Source organism: Mustela erminea, chromosome 1 (assembly GCF_009829155.1).
Source record: "Mustela erminea isolate mMusErm1 chromosome 1, mMusErm1.Pri, whole genome shotgun sequence".
In the NCBI taxonomy this organism is placed as follows: Eukaryota; Metazoa; Chordata; class Mammalia; order Carnivora; family Mustelidae; genus Mustela; species Mustela erminea.
The window spans coordinates 180,665,638-180,685,448 of NC_045614.1; the positions used below are offsets into that span (position 1 = coordinate 180,665,638).

General features: G+C 35.9%; 1 protein-coding gene across 7 annotated transcripts in view; it reads left to right on the forward strand.

Annotated features, from left to right (window-relative positions):
* POU1F1 (POU class 1 homeobox 1) overlaps positions 1-15,623 on the forward strand; it is a 42,058-nt gene extending 26,435 nt beyond the window's left edge. For 5 of the 7 annotated variants that reach the window (XM_032352054.1, XM_032352051.1, XM_032352073.1 and 2 more), the window contains 5 exons: positions 1,883-1,954; positions 10,927-11,151; positions 13,591-13,755; positions 14,472-14,532; positions 15,387-15,623. In XM_032352054.1, coding sequence (XP_032207945.1) covers positions 1,883-1,954; positions 10,927-11,151; positions 13,591-13,755; positions 14,472-14,532; positions 15,387-15,597 — 734 coding nt within the window. In that variant the 3' untranslated portion in view covers positions 15,598-15,623. Of the gene's footprint in view, positions 1-1,882; positions 1,955-10,926; positions 11,152-13,590; positions 13,756-13,867; positions 13,941-14,471; positions 14,624-15,386 lie in introns of all 7 variants that reach the window. The other 2 variants (XR_004287742.1, XR_004287740.1) reach the window with 2 other exon arrangements.
* The last annotated feature ends 4,188 nt before the right edge of the window (positions 15,624-19,811 follow it).

Consider the following 19,811-nt stretch of genomic DNA (forward strand, 5'->3'; position numbering starts at 1 on the left):
AGCCCACAAACTGAGTTAAAATATCTTAAAACTGAGTTCCAAAGAGTCTTCAGTCTCTCTAACCAAGTTTTAATATTTTCTTATGTAATTTTCTAATGTAAAAAGTAAGCTTGAAAATTGAATATATTGTCTCAAATGCAATCAAATAGGTATGTGTTGCTAATGTGTCCTTTATGTGGTAATGAAGTAGCTTTATAAATTGACAAAGTCTTGGATTGAGTAAATTTCTTTCATATGTAAGTTTGGGATTAATCTGCAGCTGAATTTTTAAAATCTAGAAAGTGGATATCTGGATTTGGGTGAAATCATTAAGGTAGACGGTTTTTTGTTTTGTTTTTCATCTACCAAAGAGTCTCATAATTTAAATTTTTTAGAAAATGGGAGTTTCCCCAAACATATTTTTTAGAAAATAGAGTATTTTAACCAAATTTTGTACTATCAGTAAATTTAAGCAATTATCAAATAACTGATTATATATTTTAAATAATAGATATATCTATTGTAAATAGACAAATAATAGTATTTAAATACATGATAATAGCATCAGTTTTATAATTTTTCCATTAATTATAAATTACTTCGTAAGAAACTAGAAATATTGCTTATAATGAAAAGAACACTTGGACATTACATGGGTTTCTTGTTTATTTGTTTAATTTTAGATTGCATAGTAAGATATTTACATGTAATCATTATAAAATATTATTATACTGTAAAGTGAATTCATTTCTTTCTACATGTTAATTGTAAAATGAAAATCTGTGCAAGTATTTTAAAATATTGAAGATTTTCAATATTAAGAGAAAATGTTTTGCTCTCTGAAGTGAACTCAAGTCTTTAATCACTGGATGGCATCTCGATATTGTCAAAGGATTCTAATTCTATACTTTTAATATCTCATATGTATTCAAGGATTTATGATCCTATTATATTTATGAAAACCCATCATTATGGTCAGGATATGAAGGAAAACAGAAAATAGAATACATAAATGGTGGTTTTATTGTCAATACCCAAACTCTTAGTTGGTGATTTGTGTTTAAAGCTCGATTAAAATTTAGTATTTTAAATTTACTTTCATAATATACATTGATTCCACAAGGCGAGTAACTATGAATGGTTATGTTTATATACTGGGTTCAACCTTTATAGATTTCAAGTCAACAATCAATTTTTTTTGACCAGTTTTTATTATTGTAATTGTTGAACTGATTGTGTACACGCCAAAAACATACCACCTCTTGGTTTCAGCATTAACATAAATGCATCATACACTGTCATGGATTTTTCATAAAACTCTGAATTTACTGGAATTTTTTATGATTGTATCCAATTAGAGGCTAGTTGCTTGGCCATTTTCTTTTGAATGGAAGAAATTGTTAGGAGAATAAGCAGAAGTAAAGATTATTCAAGAGTTGATTTCTCTATTCTTTCTTCCAGAGAAAGACCACTCCATATTACCATATTACACAAGAATTTAAAGAGATTATTCCTCTAGTCAGTTTACTGTAATGTTTATATGAGATGTAACCTACAAGAATTCTGCAACTCCCAACTGGCCAACATCCAAACTGGTCAGTCACCCCTTCACAGAGCACAGCATAGTTAATGAATGCTATCATCCACACTGATGATTTATGATCTGATTACTTGAGGCAAACTTTGATTCCTGCTTTTAATCTACTCATCAGAGAATTTCCATTAAGAGAAAAACGAATTATGCCATATACTTTAAGAATCACATAAATGTGTGTTTTTGCAATGAAATGAATGTATCTTGAATCCTCATACATTTTCTTACCAGTCCCGTCTATTTTGTCTTTGATCCAAACTCCTAAATGTTTGTGCACATATTTCTCGGTGACAACGTTGGGAAACACAGCAACGGGACTTCATTATTCTGTTCCTTCCTGTCATTATGGAAACCAGCCATCGACCTATGGAGTGATGGCAGGTAAGAAAAATTGTCTGCCTATAGAGATTGAGTTGGGGACACTTAGATGGATTTCTTGGGTCCGAGGGAATCTTGACCAGAGCGTATCATGAAATTCTCATCTCTGAACTTTGGAAATTGCTGGTAAACCACTATTTATTGAAATGTTCTCTGATAGTGGGATGCATTCAGTGATCATAATGATTAAATCTCATTGCCCCTGTTCTCCATAGACCTGAACTTCGGTGCTTAACTCTTTTATTTGCTTTGTATGCTTTTTACTCTAATTGATGACTATCAAACGGCTGTCACTTGATGTTATCAGTGGGTTCGATCCAGTAATAATACAGCAGTGACTAATCTCATGTGGTTATTTCAAATTTTTTTATTTAAATTCAATTAGCCAATGTATAGTATATCATTAGTTTTTGATATAATGTTCAGTGATTCATTAGTTGTGAATAACACCCATTGCTCATCACATCAGGTGCCTTCCATATGCCCATTACCGAGTTAGGCCATTCTTCCACCCACCCCCCTCCAGCAACCCTCAGTTTGTTTCCCAGAGTCCAGAGTCTCATATTGTTTATCTCCCTCTCTGATCTCTTCCCCTTCAATGTTCCCTCCCTTCCCCTAAATTATTTAAATTTAAACATAAATTAGCTCAAATAAAGTCAAATTTAAAATTGAGTTCCTCTGTTGCACTAGCCACATCTGAAGGGCTCACTAACTTCGTGTGGCTACCAAAGCAGACAGCACAGATTTATAAAACGTCTTCAGTGCAATATTTCTTCTGGATGTGTGGTCCAAAGATAAATAAAACATTGAAAGCTAAGAGTCAGTTGCAGTGGGTTCAGTGATATTCATTTGAAATTCTGGCAGCTCAGAACTGTTGTTATTCTTAAATGAGATTGAAGAGTTAAAGTTACTTATGTTTCTCCTTTAGATAAATAAAGCATCAGTAGATCAAGGTTAATTATCTATTGATACTTGTATGAAGGCAGTGAGAACACGTTCCTTAAAGAAGAGGAAAATCTGACCTAATCCATTCAGAACAAAACTTTATAACTCAATTTTAGGATAAGGCCAGAAAAAAAAAAGATTTTCATGGTTTAATAAAGTACACAATTTTGTTTACTTAATTTTTTAAGCTATTCTTTGATGTTTTATATTCACTGCTACAGCAGGGAGAGAAACCTGATGAGTGACAAAAACTACTGGGGCTCTGTGAGAAAAAAAGTGTGTGTGTGTGTGTGTGTGAGAGAGAGAGAGAGAGAGAGAAAAGCTTTAGATAAAGGAATCATATAATAGTGAAATCTTTCCTCACTGCTGTGTCTTGTTATCATCCATAATAAGTCATAGAAAAAAATGGATCTATGACTATAAATTTGAAATAAAACTGCATAAAAAATTAGTTCACTGGCATTTAATTTCTCCATATTTTTCAGTTTGAGACTAAATAAAACACTAAAACTTTAAAATAAAATATTCCAGAATAAATTAGCTTCACTTACATCCTACCAAGCAGCATTCTTGAATAAACTAGTGTCCTCACTTTTATAGTAAAATGACGACTGACCTGTAAATCCTAGTGTCTCTTTTTTTTAATAATTATGAAATAGGGACAACCATATTTTCCCCCTTTGAAAACTGATCATTTATGATTCATATATTTAATAGCTAATCAGTATTCATGGTTAATGAAAGTAGCCTTTTTTGATGATAAACTACTTTCATTATAAAAATAGTAAATTGTGCATTTAGCCATTAGAGAGGCAGGCAAAATGCTTCTTGTGGCCCACACTACATTTTGATTATGAAAATAGGAATGACGAGCACGTGGCCGGGTGCTGCTGTCTCTTGGAGGGGAGTCCTTGCTATTCATTCACAGTAATTCCCACAAACTCAGCTCCACATTTAGGCTCCTTTAAACCCAGTGACAGGCAGCCATAGATTGAGGTTAGCACAAAGGTAACATCAGTCACAGGCCAAATACTTTTTTTTTTTTTTTTTTAAGAGAGGAAGGGAGAAAAGGAAGTGGGGGTTGATGAGAGAGAGGCAGAGGGCAAGGGAGAGAGAATCCTAAGCAGGCTTCAAACACAGTGCAGAGACTCATGTGGGGCTCGATCCCAATCCTGAGTCAGGAACTGAGCCAAAATCAAGAGTGCGACACTTAACTGACTGAGCCCCTCAGGCACCCCCCCAAATACTATAACATGGTTTCTGCTACCACCTCCCTCCCCACCAGATGAAGGCCACTGGCTACTGGCCTAGTGAATGTGCAGCTGGCCTGAGAATTCTGACATGTTTCTTGCTTCCAGGCCCGGGTTCACAGTGAGAGTCTACGGGCAGCTCGGGTGATATTACCAAGTCCTCTCAGCAGGCCCTCAGCAAACCCACTTTCTCCCTGAAGCTGGAAAGGAGAGGCTCCCGGAAGAGCCCTTTAGAGTGACCCAAAGCCTGGGTGGTTAGTACCATGAGGAGCAAAAATGGTTATCCTAAGATTTGAATGTATCACCGTAGTCTTAAAAGCAAATATATGTTGTCCCTGGAAGAAAAACTCACCATGGCAAGCATAGAGATGGTATTTGAATATTTTTTGAGAGTGATACGCTTTATTATTGGTTAGAATGTCACTAATTTGACATATGTTTAGTGTGAGTATTTGCATCATAGCAGATTAAACCTCAGAGAATCTGAACTCTCCTGTCTTTATCCCCAGAGAGGCTACACAAATTGAGTTATAAAACACAGGAATTCAAATATAAGAGAGCAAAGGTATAAAATACACAAGAGAAACCTGGTTAATGTCATTAGAATTTTCCAAGAAGTCTCAAAGCTTTCATCAAATCAGCCACTGCCACACAATTCACAGAAGTATCTTACCTACAACAAAGACAGGTTCATTGTCACATATGCCATAGGAAAGGAAAGGTACAGAAAGACCTATATTTCAAAGCATATGAAATTGCTTTATTTTAATGTGGCAACCTTAGAACCTAGTCTGATGCTTCCATTTAGCTTGAGCATTTCCTTGAATGAATAAGAGCTCTCACTAATTTTTTGTTAAGGTTGAGAGAGAGGACTTTGCAGTTACCAGATGAATCCACTGTGCCTTATAGTCTAGGAGTGGACACACTGAAAAGAATGACTAATTGGGAAAATGAATTAGCCGCACCATGAACTAATTAGAAACCTTGTTCAAGTCCCTTCACCTCTCTGAGTTTCCGTCTCTTTCTCTTTTTTTAGACATACACCCTGTGCTTCACTTTATTTTTATTAATATTTAAATATATCTTTCTGTTCCTTTTTAACAACATATAATGTATTCTTTGCTTCGGGGGTCAGGTCTGTGATTCTTCAGTCTTACGCAATTCATGCTCTCCAGGGCATACACCCTCCCCAGTGTCCCTCCCCGCAACACCTCCCGCCCCTCTCCTCCTGCAACCCTCACTTTGTTTCCTGAGATTAAGAGTCTCTGATGGTTTGTCTCCCCCTCTGGTTTCAACTTGTTTCATTTTTTCCTCTTTTCCCATACGCTCCTCTGTCTTGTTTCTTAAAATTCGCATGTGAGTGAGATCATATGATAACTATCTTTCTCCGATTGATTGATTTCGCTTAGCATAATACCCTCTAGTTCCATCCTCGCCCTTGCTAATAGTTTCATCCTCTTCCTGGCTGCGTTGTGGTGAGAGCCACCACTCCGCTGAAGCTGGATTGTGGCAGATTTGTACCAGCTCGACCTGGTGTTTCCTATGATCTTCTCTTTCGATACACTTCCAAAAGAATGTCTTCTGTGCCTTCATTCCTGAGAGTTTAAACCCTTCAACAGCCTAGAGCGAATTAAAAATGCTCTTCAAAAGCTCTTCTAGAGGGGCGCCTGGGTGGCTCAGTTGGTTGAGTGACTGCCTTTGGCTCAGGTCATGATCCTGGAGTCCTGGGATCGAGTCCCACATCAGGCTCCCTGCTCAGCAGGGAGTCTGCTTCTCCTGCTGACCTCTCTCCTCATGCTGTCTCCTCTCTCATTAATAAATAAATAAAATCTTTAAAAAAAAAAAAAAAGCTCTTCTAGATAAACACGCACTAAAATAACAACAACAACAACAACAACAACAACAAAGCCCTCTCGAAACTCTAATTCTTGGGTATCTGAAATTGGTTCCGTTCTCTGGTTTCCGAAGCTGGGTGAAGCTGGGAAACCTGTTCAGCGGGCTGCCCACCCTGCCGCCCTCCTGTGGAGACGGCCCATCAGCCACACAGGGATGACCTAACCCAGGCCGGGTCAGATTATGTAATGGCCAAAACCAAGGTGAATTGTGAGAGTCTTCGTTTCAAAGCTCATTTTCAGAGAAAAGCAAAATAGCGGAGGTTTGGGCATTAACCACGAAGATGAATGTCCTTTTTTTTTTTTTTTTTTTTTTTTTTTTGCTGTTGTTTTATTTTTTAATGGGAAGTGGATAATAAGAGAAAAGATCATTGTGGCTGAAAGTGCCCTAGGGCTCCAGCGCTCTTAGGCACAAGGCACCAGAAATCAGTTTGTTGGCTGACATGGAAAAATAGTCAACTTCAGAGCCCATCTCTTATTCTTAAGTTACTTTCTTTCTTCTCCTTCTTCTCTTTCTCCTCCCCCTGCTCCTCCTCCTTCCTTTCTCACCCCTTTTCTTCTTTCTTCCACCTCCTTTCCCTCCCATTTTGTTTCTCCCTAACTTGTTCTGGTTGTATTGACTCTGAGGGAAGAAGTGATTCTGAAGGTTTTTTTTAACCCCTGAATGAGAAAAGGCTGTTCAGTAGCAGTAACATGAGGTAATTTCCCTAAGTTTCCTTAGTCTCTCAACTACTCGGTTCAGCAGCCATAGGCGATGTGTAAACAACTCTGCATGGCCGTGTTCCAAATGAATTACAACACCAGGCAGAGGATCCCTGTTGTATATGGAAAGGATTTACCAATGCACAAAAGAGAAGAGATCACAAGTCGCAGTCACGGTTTGCTTTGCATTGTCTTGTGTGATGAAAAAGAAATAAATGGAAATATCCAATACACCTTCCTTTGCACGTCTCCATCAAGATGGTGTGTCTTACTGTATCCCTCTGCTCCCCCTGCCTGTTCTTCTAAGGCTTCAGGCCCATAATCTCAGAGATGTTGGCAGTTACATGGGGCAGGGCCCCAGTGTTGAGCCGGCCACCTCTGCCTCCCCATGGCCTGCTTGAAAAGATTGACCTCTTCTCCCACTTCTGCCACACACAAGTATATACACAGCCATTGAGAACGGCTTTGGTGGATTCATCCACAATGCGAACATATACTTTGGGCTGTAAATAATGTGCAAATGCTTCCAGGCTCTTTCACTGTGTGCTTCTCTGGGGCTTACAGATAATTTTGCTTCATCAATGTTTTGGAAATGGTTTACAAGATCTCTACTGCACAGGACTCCCTGCTGCTTTTATCTTCTTCTTATTTTTTTTTTCTTTTTCAATAATCCATGCCTTAGAAAGGTTTTAAAAATATTTTTCCATAATTACCATACCATAGTCACTCTCCATTCTCCCCCAAATACAGGATCACGGGATAGACACTGCCATTTGTTTGACTGTGCCTGTGACCATCATGAATTTCTGTTCAAGGCTGGTTAGCTCCAGGAAAACCATGTCTGTGTGGGTAACTATGGCTATATTCGCTGAAGGAAAAATACAAATGTATCACACATCATGTTTTCCTTTTTGCTCCAGACACCAGACCTCTGAACATGGCGTCTTCTGTGCTCTTCTCATGGACTTGTGTTCAAATTTATTTTTTAAATGTTGATTTTTTTTTCCCCAGAGTGTTTACAATGTATAAACTACATTTATAATTTTCCAGAAATAGAGGTGACTATCTTCTAAGATTTTAATAATTATAATATTTTTGTCTGAAATCATCTGTTTAATGTAGCCAAATGTGTTTAAACTGCAGATGTCTTCAAAGGAAAGTCATCTGGTTTACCAGAGGACAGACTGCAGGAAAAATGAATGAGGTTTTTGTTTTGATGTGGTTTAGTGAAGTGATCATTGGACTTCAGTTCTGGTTTCAACAGTATCGTTGATTCATTGTGGCACCCGAGGGAGGTTATTGCCTTTTACCTAAATTTTCTAAATTTTAAGTTGTGAATAAAAAAAAAATCTTTCTAGCTTTTATATAAGGTTAAGAAGATGACAAATGTGAAATGAATACAGCACAAAGTATCACATGGAAGATTCGTCGTGGTGTGTGACTATGGTCAGCAAGAGAAATTGAAAATAGTGACCAAGATTGCTAACAAATTCAGAACTTATGGCTTATCATATAAAAGCTATGTAACAAACTACTTACAGACAATAAAAATAATTTGACATAGGTTAAATGAGTTATCTAAAGTGCCTTAAAATACATTAAATGTGCAAAAATCAAACAGTAGTGTGCACATATATATAGAGAGAGAGATTACTCAGCCTTAAATAAAGAATGAGAGGGAGCACCTGGGTGGCTCAGTCGGTTAAGCATCCACCTATTGATTTCAGCTCAGGACATGATCTCGGGGTTGGGAGATCGAGCCCCAGGTTGGGCGCCATGCTGGGTATGCAGCCTGCTTCAGATTCTCTTCCTCTCTCCCCCGGCCCCTCCTCCCCCTCTCCCGATGGCTATTTGTGATAACATGGATGGACCTAGAGGGTATTATGCTAAGTGAAATAAGTCAGAGAAAGGCAAATACCATATGAGTTCATTTATATGTGGGATTTAAAAGGAAAACAATGAACAAACAAGGTAGAAACAGACCTATAAATACAAAGAACAAACTGATAGCAGCCAGAGGAAAGTAGGTGGAGAAACAGACAAATTGGGTGAAGGGGAGTGGGAGATATGGGCTTCCAGTCATGGACTGAATAAGTCACAGGTTGGAAAGGTACAGCCCAGGGACCATAGTCCGTGATACTCTAATGGCATCTTCTGGCGATGGATGGTAGCCATACTTACAGCAGGCGGAGCGTAACATAGAGGGTTGTTCAATCACTATGGCGTACATCTGAAACTAATGTAACATTGTATGTCAACTGTACTTCAAATAAAAAAAAATACAGTAAGAAAGAGAAAAAACCCAGCAGCCTCATTTTTGCTCACTGCTTTTACTCTTTCTCAGAGTAGTTCATCGTTAAGTGTCTTAATGGCATGTGGTATTTTTGAATCATGAAAGAAGCAAAGATTTTTCATATATCTAACATCCAAGTCTGAAAGCCTAAGTGAAAACACAATCTTGCGATAAATATCAAATAAATGCTAAAATAAATGTGATCAGTATTCTTTTAAGGTAGGTTAGTCTTTTACTTCAACTAGCATAAATCCAAAATGAATAGAAAGCTGAAAATAACCCCCAAATTAATAATAACCATTTTCAAAAGTTAAACTATGTAATGAATTAAAAAGTCAAAAACTTCTCTTAAAAATGGTATCTGGTCTGATCAATATACTACCCACTAAAGCATAAAATGGACGATTAACTGACTTTTAAAAAGTAAAATAGTAATATTGGTTTGTAAAAAGTAGCATGGATTTTTCTTTTAGACAGAAATTATTTCTTTCACATATTTTTCACAGAAGCTGAACTTATTTTGTGCTATTTTGTTTAACTCCTCCCTTGTATATTTACTTTTCTTCCAGAAAAAATATAGTCTATTGGAAAGGGGTATACCTTATAATTACATATTGTCATATAAATAATACGAGCCAACAATTTGATGACTTACACTATTCTTTGGTCATTACATATTGATATATTAATGTAAGATTTATATATTCTGGAAAACGACATTATTACTCATGTCTTTGATTCGTGAATGTATTTATAGAGAACTAATAGGTAGCATAAACTTGATAAATTTTTCCAGTGTTTTCAAGAATGATTATTGCCTATATCCTATAGCAATTTATTTTTAGTTTAAATATTTATTTATAATCATAAGAAAAATGAATAATTACCAAATATTCTATTTATATTAAAATGTGTTGGTTATACAAGTGTCATTTAATATAAATCAAAGTGAAATCTCTACCAATAAAAACGTGATATATTGATGAGGAAAACAGAAATAAAATGTATGGAAATTTGGCTTATGCTATCCTCTAGCCAATATCCCCAGTTGAGAAACTCTTCTTTTCTAGTAAAGAATGAAATCTGGAAACAATTTTTTTTAAGAATTAGATCTTTTTTGGTCATTTATCATTTAACTCAATCAACTGATCTAATGCTTCATTTATGGGTGTAATTCATATCTAGAATTACACCCTTCCTGCCACTTACTTTTGTTTCTTAAATAATAATCAAGAAATGATTCCATTATATTGTATACTTTTCAAGAAATCTTGTTGCTGACTTTTTAATAGAACTTTAGAAATTACTTTTTTCTATTCACTCCTTGAATCTATTTAAGCATATTAGTGTATTTTATGTTCTCATACTTTTCTTTTTACCTGCCTTCATTCAATTTTTAAAAAGACATGATTATTTCCCCTTGAAATTAAGCACTGGCTGATAAAACCATGGACTTTCTTAATATCGTAAAGTCCATTTTCGAATCCTAAGAAAACTTCCCAGCATATGCCTTGATTATAATAAACATCGCAGATTGTGTAATGAATTAAAACAGAGGTCAAAACATACATCCGGGTTTCAGTTGAACCTCAGATTCACAGGAACAAGTGTCTTCTAAGAGAAAACAAAATAATGGAAAACATACTTCTGAGAGAATTTGCTCTTTGGCGTTATTTTTGTTTTCACTGCTCTGAGGAAGGTGGAAAAGAAATAACCACATTTATACTACGCTACCCTGACTTCCATTTCAGACAGCTGAATGTTATTTAACCTTGTAGAATTGTGATGGCTGCAGGGGAATAATGGCTTCTAAGGTGCAAAACTTTTGCTTGTGTAGAAATGGCGGATAATTACAAATGGCCCTTTTCTTTCTCTTTCTTTGTTTATTCACAGGTAGCTTAACACCTTGTCTTTATAAGTTTCCTGACCACACCTTGAGTCATGGCTTTCCTTCCATGCACCAGCCTCTCCTGGCAGAGGACCCCACCGTCACTGATTTCAAGCAGGAACTCAGGCGGAAAAGTAAATTGGTGGAAGAGCCAATAGACATGGATTCTCCAGAAATCCGAGAACTTGAGAAGTTTGCCAATGAATTTAAAGTGAGAAGAATTAAGTTAGGTATGCACTTCTTAAGGGTAATGGGCATACAACTTGGTCTGCAAATCCTTGATCGTACTGGTCAGTCTCTTATTCTCTGCTCAGAAGTCCACGATACTTCTCATTCTACATCTGTGCTGTGGATTTAAGTTAGTCCAATTATGAAAATCCTACCCCCCCCAAAAAAAACCCCTTTATTTCCGTGTTCATTCTATAGATCCTAAATACATAGATTTTTTAATTGATATTTTTTTTTCAACTTACCTACCTCAAGATTAACTTTGAAGTGCTTGTTTTTCTCCCTATTTTGTTTGAACTTTTTTGAATAGATGAGCCATTCATATGATTCAAAGGCATAAAGGGTGTAAGTGAAATGTATTTTTTATGTTTGTCTTTCCTGTTTATCAATGTTGTTGGTTTCTTTGCATCCTTCCAGAGATACCATTTGCACATATAAGCAAATACTTACATATCTTCAGATTTTTTTTTATTTAACCATTTATCTGATAGAGCTTTCCTTATTAATTTTTAGAGAGATTTTTTAAATAGGTCTATCAAATTTCATTTCATGAATATATTATTTAACCAGTCCCCTACTGATGATAAATTTAGGTTGTCTCCAATCTTACATTGTTAAAAACCACCCTACAATGATTCACTCCACTGATGGCATTTTGTACCTGTATAAATACACACATTTTTTTTTAAGATTTTATTTATTTATTTGACAGAGAGAGAGATCACAAGTAGGCAGAGGCAGGCAGAGAGAGAGGAAGAAGCCGGTTCCCCGCTGAGCAGAGAGCCCTATGCAGGGCTCAATTCCAGGACTCTGGGTTCATGACCTGAGCCGAAGGCAGAGGCTTTAACCCACTGAGCCACCCAGGCGCCCCAATATACACAATTTCTTAAAGTGCACGTATATTTGTAATTCTGATAGATGTCATCAAATTGGTCTATATAGAGGTTATGCCAAATTTTACCACCACCACGAGTGTCACTTGGCAAACTCCTTAGAATATAATCTCTATGAAATCAGTAGTTTTTTCTTTATCCACTTTTGCTTTTCCTTAAAAGCATATCCTCAGCACTTAGAACAGTGACTGGCAGCACATAGAATAAATTATTGAAGGAAAACTATGGTCTAATCTTTTGGATCTTTGCAAATCAGATAGGTTGAAGTGGTTCCCGCGGTAGGTTTTTGGGTTTTTTGTTTTTGTTTTTTGTTTGTTTTTCTTGAGAAGGGAAGAGAGCGCACGTGCAAGTGGTAGGAGAGAGGGAGAGGGAGACAGAGAACCGTAAGCAGGCTCCACATCCCGTGCAGAGCCCCACACGGGGCTCCATCTTGTGACCCTGAGATCATGACCTGAGCCGAAATCAAGAGTCCAGTGCTTACCTGACGGAGCCACCCACGTGCTCTGGTGGTTTCATTTCAAATTTATGTGTGAAGATTGAAAAGTGTTATTTCACGTGTTTTACAGTCATTTGTAATTCTCTGAACTGTCTGTTTGCACACTTTCTATTCAATAGTGTTCTTAACATAAAATAACTATAATAATTAACCTTGACTTGAATTCATGAAGTAGTGTATCTCTTAAATGGATTGAAAATGATAGTTCCACCGTCTGCACTTGTGGCATGAAGCACAGGTAATTTTGTAATGATATTTATTGATGGGCATTGTACGTAGCTGTTTTATGCATACAGATATATAGCTTTAGGCCCTGAATTAAGATGCAGTTATTATATGGAATAAACACAGCAGTGGGCATCTTTGTAACAGCCATTTTCAGTTTGCTATTCATATGGCTGTATTTCAAATTCTGTGTTGATGGTTGATACTAACCTGTACTCTAAAAATATTTTGGGACAATCTAAACAGAGCTTTGGCCTGAAGATAGAAGCATTACCAAATGATAAAATGAATGTGCTCAGAAATACATGTAAAATATTGGGTGATCTCACTGTCATAATAAACACGTTTTCAGGGAAAGTCAGCATAATTCTTATTTTTATTTGGTACCGTTTAACAATATAGTTGAATTTTGTACTCTTACAGTTGAGATAAAAATATTTATATCATTATAACTTATGTATTACATTTAATATACTATATTGTTGAGCATATATCAGGTATTTAATAAGAGTAGAGAGAAAGAATTTATAAGTATCTTATATATAACATGTTTATGACATATCTACCCAGTTTCACTAAATATTGTGAATGGCAGGGGTTCCTGTCTGAATAATTTTGACTTCTAGAAAAAGATAACTAGAAGTATTTTTTAGAGTACTGAGCAATTCTGCACTGAACTTACTAAGCAATTTTAAATTGCCAATGAATATATGCTTTAAAGCAATATGTAATAGTTGATGAAGAAGGACACAATTTCTGTGATAACCGGCCAAAATGAATGCTTCTAGAAGAGCTGAAGCTAACAGATCTCTCCTGCCCTTTCACAGGCTACACCCAAACCAACGTCGGGGAAGCCCTGGCAGCTGTGCACGGCTCTGAATTCAGTCAAACAACTATCTGCCGATTCGAAAACCTGCAGCTCAGCTTTAAAAATGCCTGCAAGCTAAAAGCAATATTATCTAAATGGCTGGAGGAAGCTGAGCAAGTAGGAGGTACTGAAGTTATAGGCTCTGTGATGTCTTAACCTACAAACGATAGCTTCCTTGCTAGGATTTAAGCTAAAGCAGAGAGGTTTGCAGTTTAGTTGGCTTTTTTCTCTTTCAGATGAAAAATAAATGTTTCATATTCCCAAAAAGAGGAAAGCTCATGCATGTGCAGAAATAAGTTTCTTGAGAAGGTAAATATAGTGAGAAAAGAAGCTGCATAAGGACGCTTTCTGGATAATGTGGCAGAGGCGTGAAGTGGTGAAATGATTTTTTTTAACACATCCAGATTTTCTGGCTCTGTTCGTACTGTAGTGATCATCCATGAATTTTTATAACCTGATATTACTGTAACCAGAGCATTTGTGCACACCAGTCTTCCAAGTAAGTACAGAAGCAATTGGTAATGTAATAAAATTATCTACTCAACTAATGAGAAGGCTGGATAAAAAGCAAGGCTTGAAAGCATTTAAAGCAAGTGTTCCAAGAAAAGTATGGTCAGGATACCACTAATAGACAGTTGTCTGTGCAAAGTTAATATTTCTGCATTAACATCTGTATCTTGGTCTTGTACTATAAAATAATGAAGAGTGCAAAAATCTAAGACAAAAATGCATAGTGACTTTATTTTGCATCGCTTTACAAAGAATATTTGAAACTCAAATCTGATTTTTTTTTGAACCTGCTTTGTTTTTGTAATCATTTCTCTTTTCCCCACATGACAGCTTTGTACAATGAAAAAGTGGGAGCGAATGAAAGAAAACGGAAGCGAAGAACAACAATAAGGTATTGATATTAAAACATCCAGAGGAGATGGAACTTATAATACAAACAGGAGAGTGAGGATAGTATAGGTGTAACGAAACAGAAATGTAGGGTGAGTAGAGTCCACTGAAAAAAACAAGATTGGTGAAAAAGCGTAATTTAGTAGTTTAGTAGTGAGAAAGGGAGAGCTAGTAATTCTTAACATTTGATAGAAAAGTAGGTTATTTGATTCAAGAGCACTTGCTCTACAAGTCTTAGATAAAATACAAATTGAACAATCACTTCTACAGAGAGTGATCATTTCTGTTGTCCTTTTCGATACATCTTGCTGTGGCAACTTGGTATCTATGTTATTAAAAACAGCAAAACTAGTCATCAGTGTTTCAGTCTCAAAGTCCAACAGGATACCTTGCATTTCAAACCAGAAAAATTGCTGATCTTTTGGTGATTTGCATAAAAATTACAGAGGAAATTCTAAAATACAGGTTTTGTTTTGGTCGATGAGTTCACTGAACACTTCATCTATTGTAAATAACATGATTTCTTAGAGACATTTAGAAATGCCTGCACCAATGTTCATTTCCTTTTTAGGAAATCAGTGCCCTCTAGTGGCACAAAATGGGATAAATACAGAAAGCCCAGAACACCTTACCACTTTCCTCTTACTTGGCTCAGGATACCCTGCATAAGACAAGCATCTAAATATTCTACAGACCGCATATTTAGCTTTGTTGACGCTTTGGAAGGGCTTTCAAAGTCTTTAAATAGTATTAATGTTGATATTTAGGGTATTCAACACTACTTAATTTGGATCTGCCAAAACATCATAAAAACACTATCATCTCCCCCTTCTTTCTCTACGCCCCTCCCCTCAGTATTGCTGCTAAAGATGCTCTGGAGAGGCACTTCGGAGAACAGAATAAACCTTCCTCTCAAGAGATCATGCGAATGGCTGAAGAACTGAATCTTGAGAAAGAAGTAGTAAGAGTTTGGTTTTGCAATCGAAGGCAGAGAGAAAAACGGGTGAAAACAAGTCTTAATCAGAGTTTATTTACTATTTCTAAGGAACATCTTGAATGCAGATAAAATTTATTATTGTGTGACAGCCAATTTTTTTTTTCATTCCTTTCTCTTCTTCAACAAAAATAGAAATTGGATATTTGGTTGGCTTCAAAAATCATTTTATATCAGTAACTTTTACAGAAGCTTTTCTACTTTTTTAAAAGAGAATACAACTTAAATATTGATGAATTATTTTCTTTAAAGGAATTATTCTCTGAAGCCAAACTGTGCATGTTTCAACCAAAGATACCAACAGGAATAAAACAGTGATCCTCTCACATTCTTTCTCTCTCTCCCTCTGGCTCTATCTACAGACACACACATGCACACGCACACACACAGTGTACATGTGGTCTTCTAGTCTGATTCCTTTTCCAAAGGCTGTTTATTAGCTTTTTAACATTTCAGCCACAATGCCAAGTAAAGAAAATCACAACAGAAGATACAATTAGAAAATTGATTAACCAATATCCTGCTTACCATCAGCTCTAATAGTTTGAACTGAATAGTTTGCACTTAAGAGGCAGAGGTGCCTCTGAATTTTATTAGTGCATTTAGAAATAAATCTTAATCAGAAGCGATACTTTTTATCTTTTATTCTTCCCAGAGATTTAGCTTTTTTGTTGTTTATTTATAGAAAATATCTTTTGTGGATTCTTGAACCCCGAACAGCTCTTCTGTAAGCTACCACAGCACAAGAATGATACCTGGTTTGTTTGTCTTTGTTCCTCCATTGCCCGGGAGGAACAAAGTGGGCGTGCTGTCTTTGTTAAATCACCAAAGGAGTGAGTGGGCTGTTAACAGCCGCTATGAACTTGAACGGTGCCTAACTTAATAACATGATTTAAGTCTCACAACCAGAAAATCATCAGCAATCCTATCAAAAAAGACTATCATTTTGGTTTTATTGGTTAGAGTATGATTTATTATTGATGAAAAAGCTTGACATATTACATATTTAAATTTGGGGAATTATATCCAAGGAACATATTTATTTAATTTATAAGAATGCACTTCTTTGAAATTTGCAAGTAGAAGCAAACTATAAGGTAATATCTAAGTGGCCTTTTTTGCGTTTAAATAATCTGCTGGCAATGTTTATCTAACTTATTTTATATAACACAAATGGAAATAATTAGACCAACTTTTATTACTGATTTAGAATGCTTACTGAATAAGTTATACTGTCCAGTATCATGGTTTTTATATTAATTTAAGACCAAGCATTGTACAGGTCATAATCTCCATAGATCTCATGTGTTCATGCACACATAATCACCACGAATTGGAAGATGAGAAATTCTGATGTGTTATTAACAAAAAGAGATCTTTTTCAGTGGTTTAATCATCTATGCTTACATATATATCTAGCACACAGGAAATGTTGAATAAAATATATATATACAAAAACTTATTATTCAAGAGTAAATTCCAAGTTATTCAGCCATGTAGATATGTCAGTTCCTTCTCTGTATACTTCACCAGCTTACCACACACACTGATTGCAAAGGGATTCTTTAGTTTGCAAAGGGCAGGGATAGGATGTATATACAAACATATATACATCCTATATACATACACAAAAATGCAAATATGCATGTCTGAAAGTTGCAAATAGAAACAAAATGGGATGCAAAATAATAGTGACTTTTTGCTCTTTATGAATCTGCTGGGAACATTTAATCTTTAGCCAAAAATAAGCATGTATGTATGCTGTTATCATCATGACATACATATATGATCATAATCTTATCAGACATTCACCCATAAGGTCATTCCAGTTTAGATACAACAAACGTTGGGAAGTAATCTTTCTCCTTAAAAGGAATTATTTTGGATCAATACTTAATATTGAAATAGCAAATCTTTATTCACAAGTTAGTTTAAGTGTACTGGTATTTACAGTTCATGTATTTGTATTAATGAAATATTTTAATAGATATTGATGTTTTTATAAAAAATAGGTGTTATTTAGAGTGCTAAACTGCAATTAGACAAATAGCAAATGTAATTTCCAAGGCAAATTTGGGAATCTTATTTGAGAATAAATGGCAAAGCTGACTTTAGCCATAGTCTTGACATCCTATGTTGTTGTGAACTCTTCAGTGGTAAATCTTCAGGAATTTAGTATAGTCCATTAGAACAGATTTGTCAGTTATACAATTCATACAATCAGCTTTATCTGGTAGGAGTGGTTGACACTCATTCATAAATTTATCTTTCCATTTCTAATGGTGGAAGGATTGATCTAGTAAAAAAAATTTTCATTTTTTTACTAGATCCACAAGGATCTAGTAAAGATTTTTTTAGTAAAGACTTTTTTTAGTAAAGATTTTAATAAAGATTTTTTTACTAGATCCATTTTCACCCATCAGGGATGGGAGCAGTATGTCTGTGCGCACCTGCATTCAGGTTCTGGGGAGTGTGGGGGAGCGGAGTAAGGGAACGGTCTGTTGTGTGGTGCTCCAACAATTAGAGTGCCTTAAATCAAACTTTACAATCCTAGGCTTCCTCTACAGTGAATTCAATTCAATTGACTTTTTAAAGGAAGTAAGTATGGAAGAACGGTCTTATGTCCCTTGAAAGGACTCAATTTCTACAGAGAGGAAATTGAAAAACTGATCCATTTTTCTGCTGCTCCAAAAACCTAAATAATGGCATCAAAGGAGGAAGCCATCATTGGTCTCTAGAAACACACTGTGTTTTAACAAGGGAGTGTCTAAAATAGGAGCACATATTTAAATTAGGCCCACAGGGATCAGGCTAAAAGTGTGGCTACGGAGCTAGTAAGGGATGTACTTGGGGCTAAGGGGAGAGTACAGTTTTCTCCTAAAGGCACTTAAATGCAAGTAATAAAATATGTATCCCTGTGCAGGTTGAATAAAATAAAGCCCACGGCTACCAGATTATCTCTGGTCTTAAAGGGTCACAATCTTGAGCCCCTTTCCACTGGGCCTGCCATTGCCAGGCACTCCTCTCAGAGCACAGAATGTAGTCTACACAACACAATCATCTGACAGATGGTCATTTTATGTTTCCTAAGGCTAGCTATTATTATCAGTACTGAGATTTTCATACCACATTCCACTTCTCTGATACCCTGAAATCTCTACCACCCATGACTTTTTTAAATCTTTTTTTTTTTTAAGATTTTATTTATTTATTTGACAGAGAAAGATCACAAGTAGGCAGAGAGGCAGGCAGAGAGAGAGAGAGAGAGAGAGAGAGAAGCAGGCTCCCTGCTGAGCAAAGAGCCTGATGCGGGACTCGATCCCAGGACCCTGAGATCATGACTGAGCTGAAGGCAGTGGTTTAACCCACTGAGCCACCCAGGCACCCCCCACCCATGACTTTTACATCCAGTAATAGAATGTGACATTGGGCTGCATCCTTCTTGATAACAGAGGTATTGCTATGCTCTTTTTCTCTCTATTGGCAACCTCTTGTTTGACAACAGTTGTTAAAGTAATCCTTTTGCCAAAAAAGAGAAGTTAGGGAAAGCAAGCAAAAAAAAAAAAAAAAAAAAAAAAAAAAGTCAGTACAGTTGACCATTGAACAACATTGGTTTAAACTTTGCAGGTTCACTTACGTGCAGTTTTTTTTTTTTTTTCAATAAATATAGACAGTACCATATATGTATTTACTTTTATGAATTTTCTTAACATTTTCCTTTCTCTCTCTTACTTTATTATACAAAATACAATACAGGTAACATACAAAATATATGTTAATTGACGTTATTGGTAAGTTTTCTGGTCAACAGTAAGCTTTGAGTAATTAAGTTTTTGGGAAGTCAAAAGTTATGTGTGGATTTGTGACTGCATGGGGTCAGTGCCCCTACCTAATAACACCCACACTGTTGAAGGGTCAACTATATTTTCATTGAATTCAATGTATAATAATCCTTGTTTCCTAATTTAAGGACTGAAAATAAGTTTTATTTTTAGTAAAGGATAGTGTAACAGTATAAAATTTATGACTGTGAAAATGGACCACAGGAGCATTTTATAAATATAGCCAAATCAGAATGGCTCCCCACTCTCCTTTGGGTCCCAAAGTCTTCTATAGTATCCATGTTTGACTGAAAATAAAGGAAATCACTAAGACTTACCTGTTTAAAAATAGTATTTAAAAATGTTTATCCCCTGCAAGTTCTGGAAAAGGAGTGATCAGATCAATTTCATGTGAAACCACCAATTCTTAGGCTTCCTCCATTCATAAACATCAGTCCTATTTCA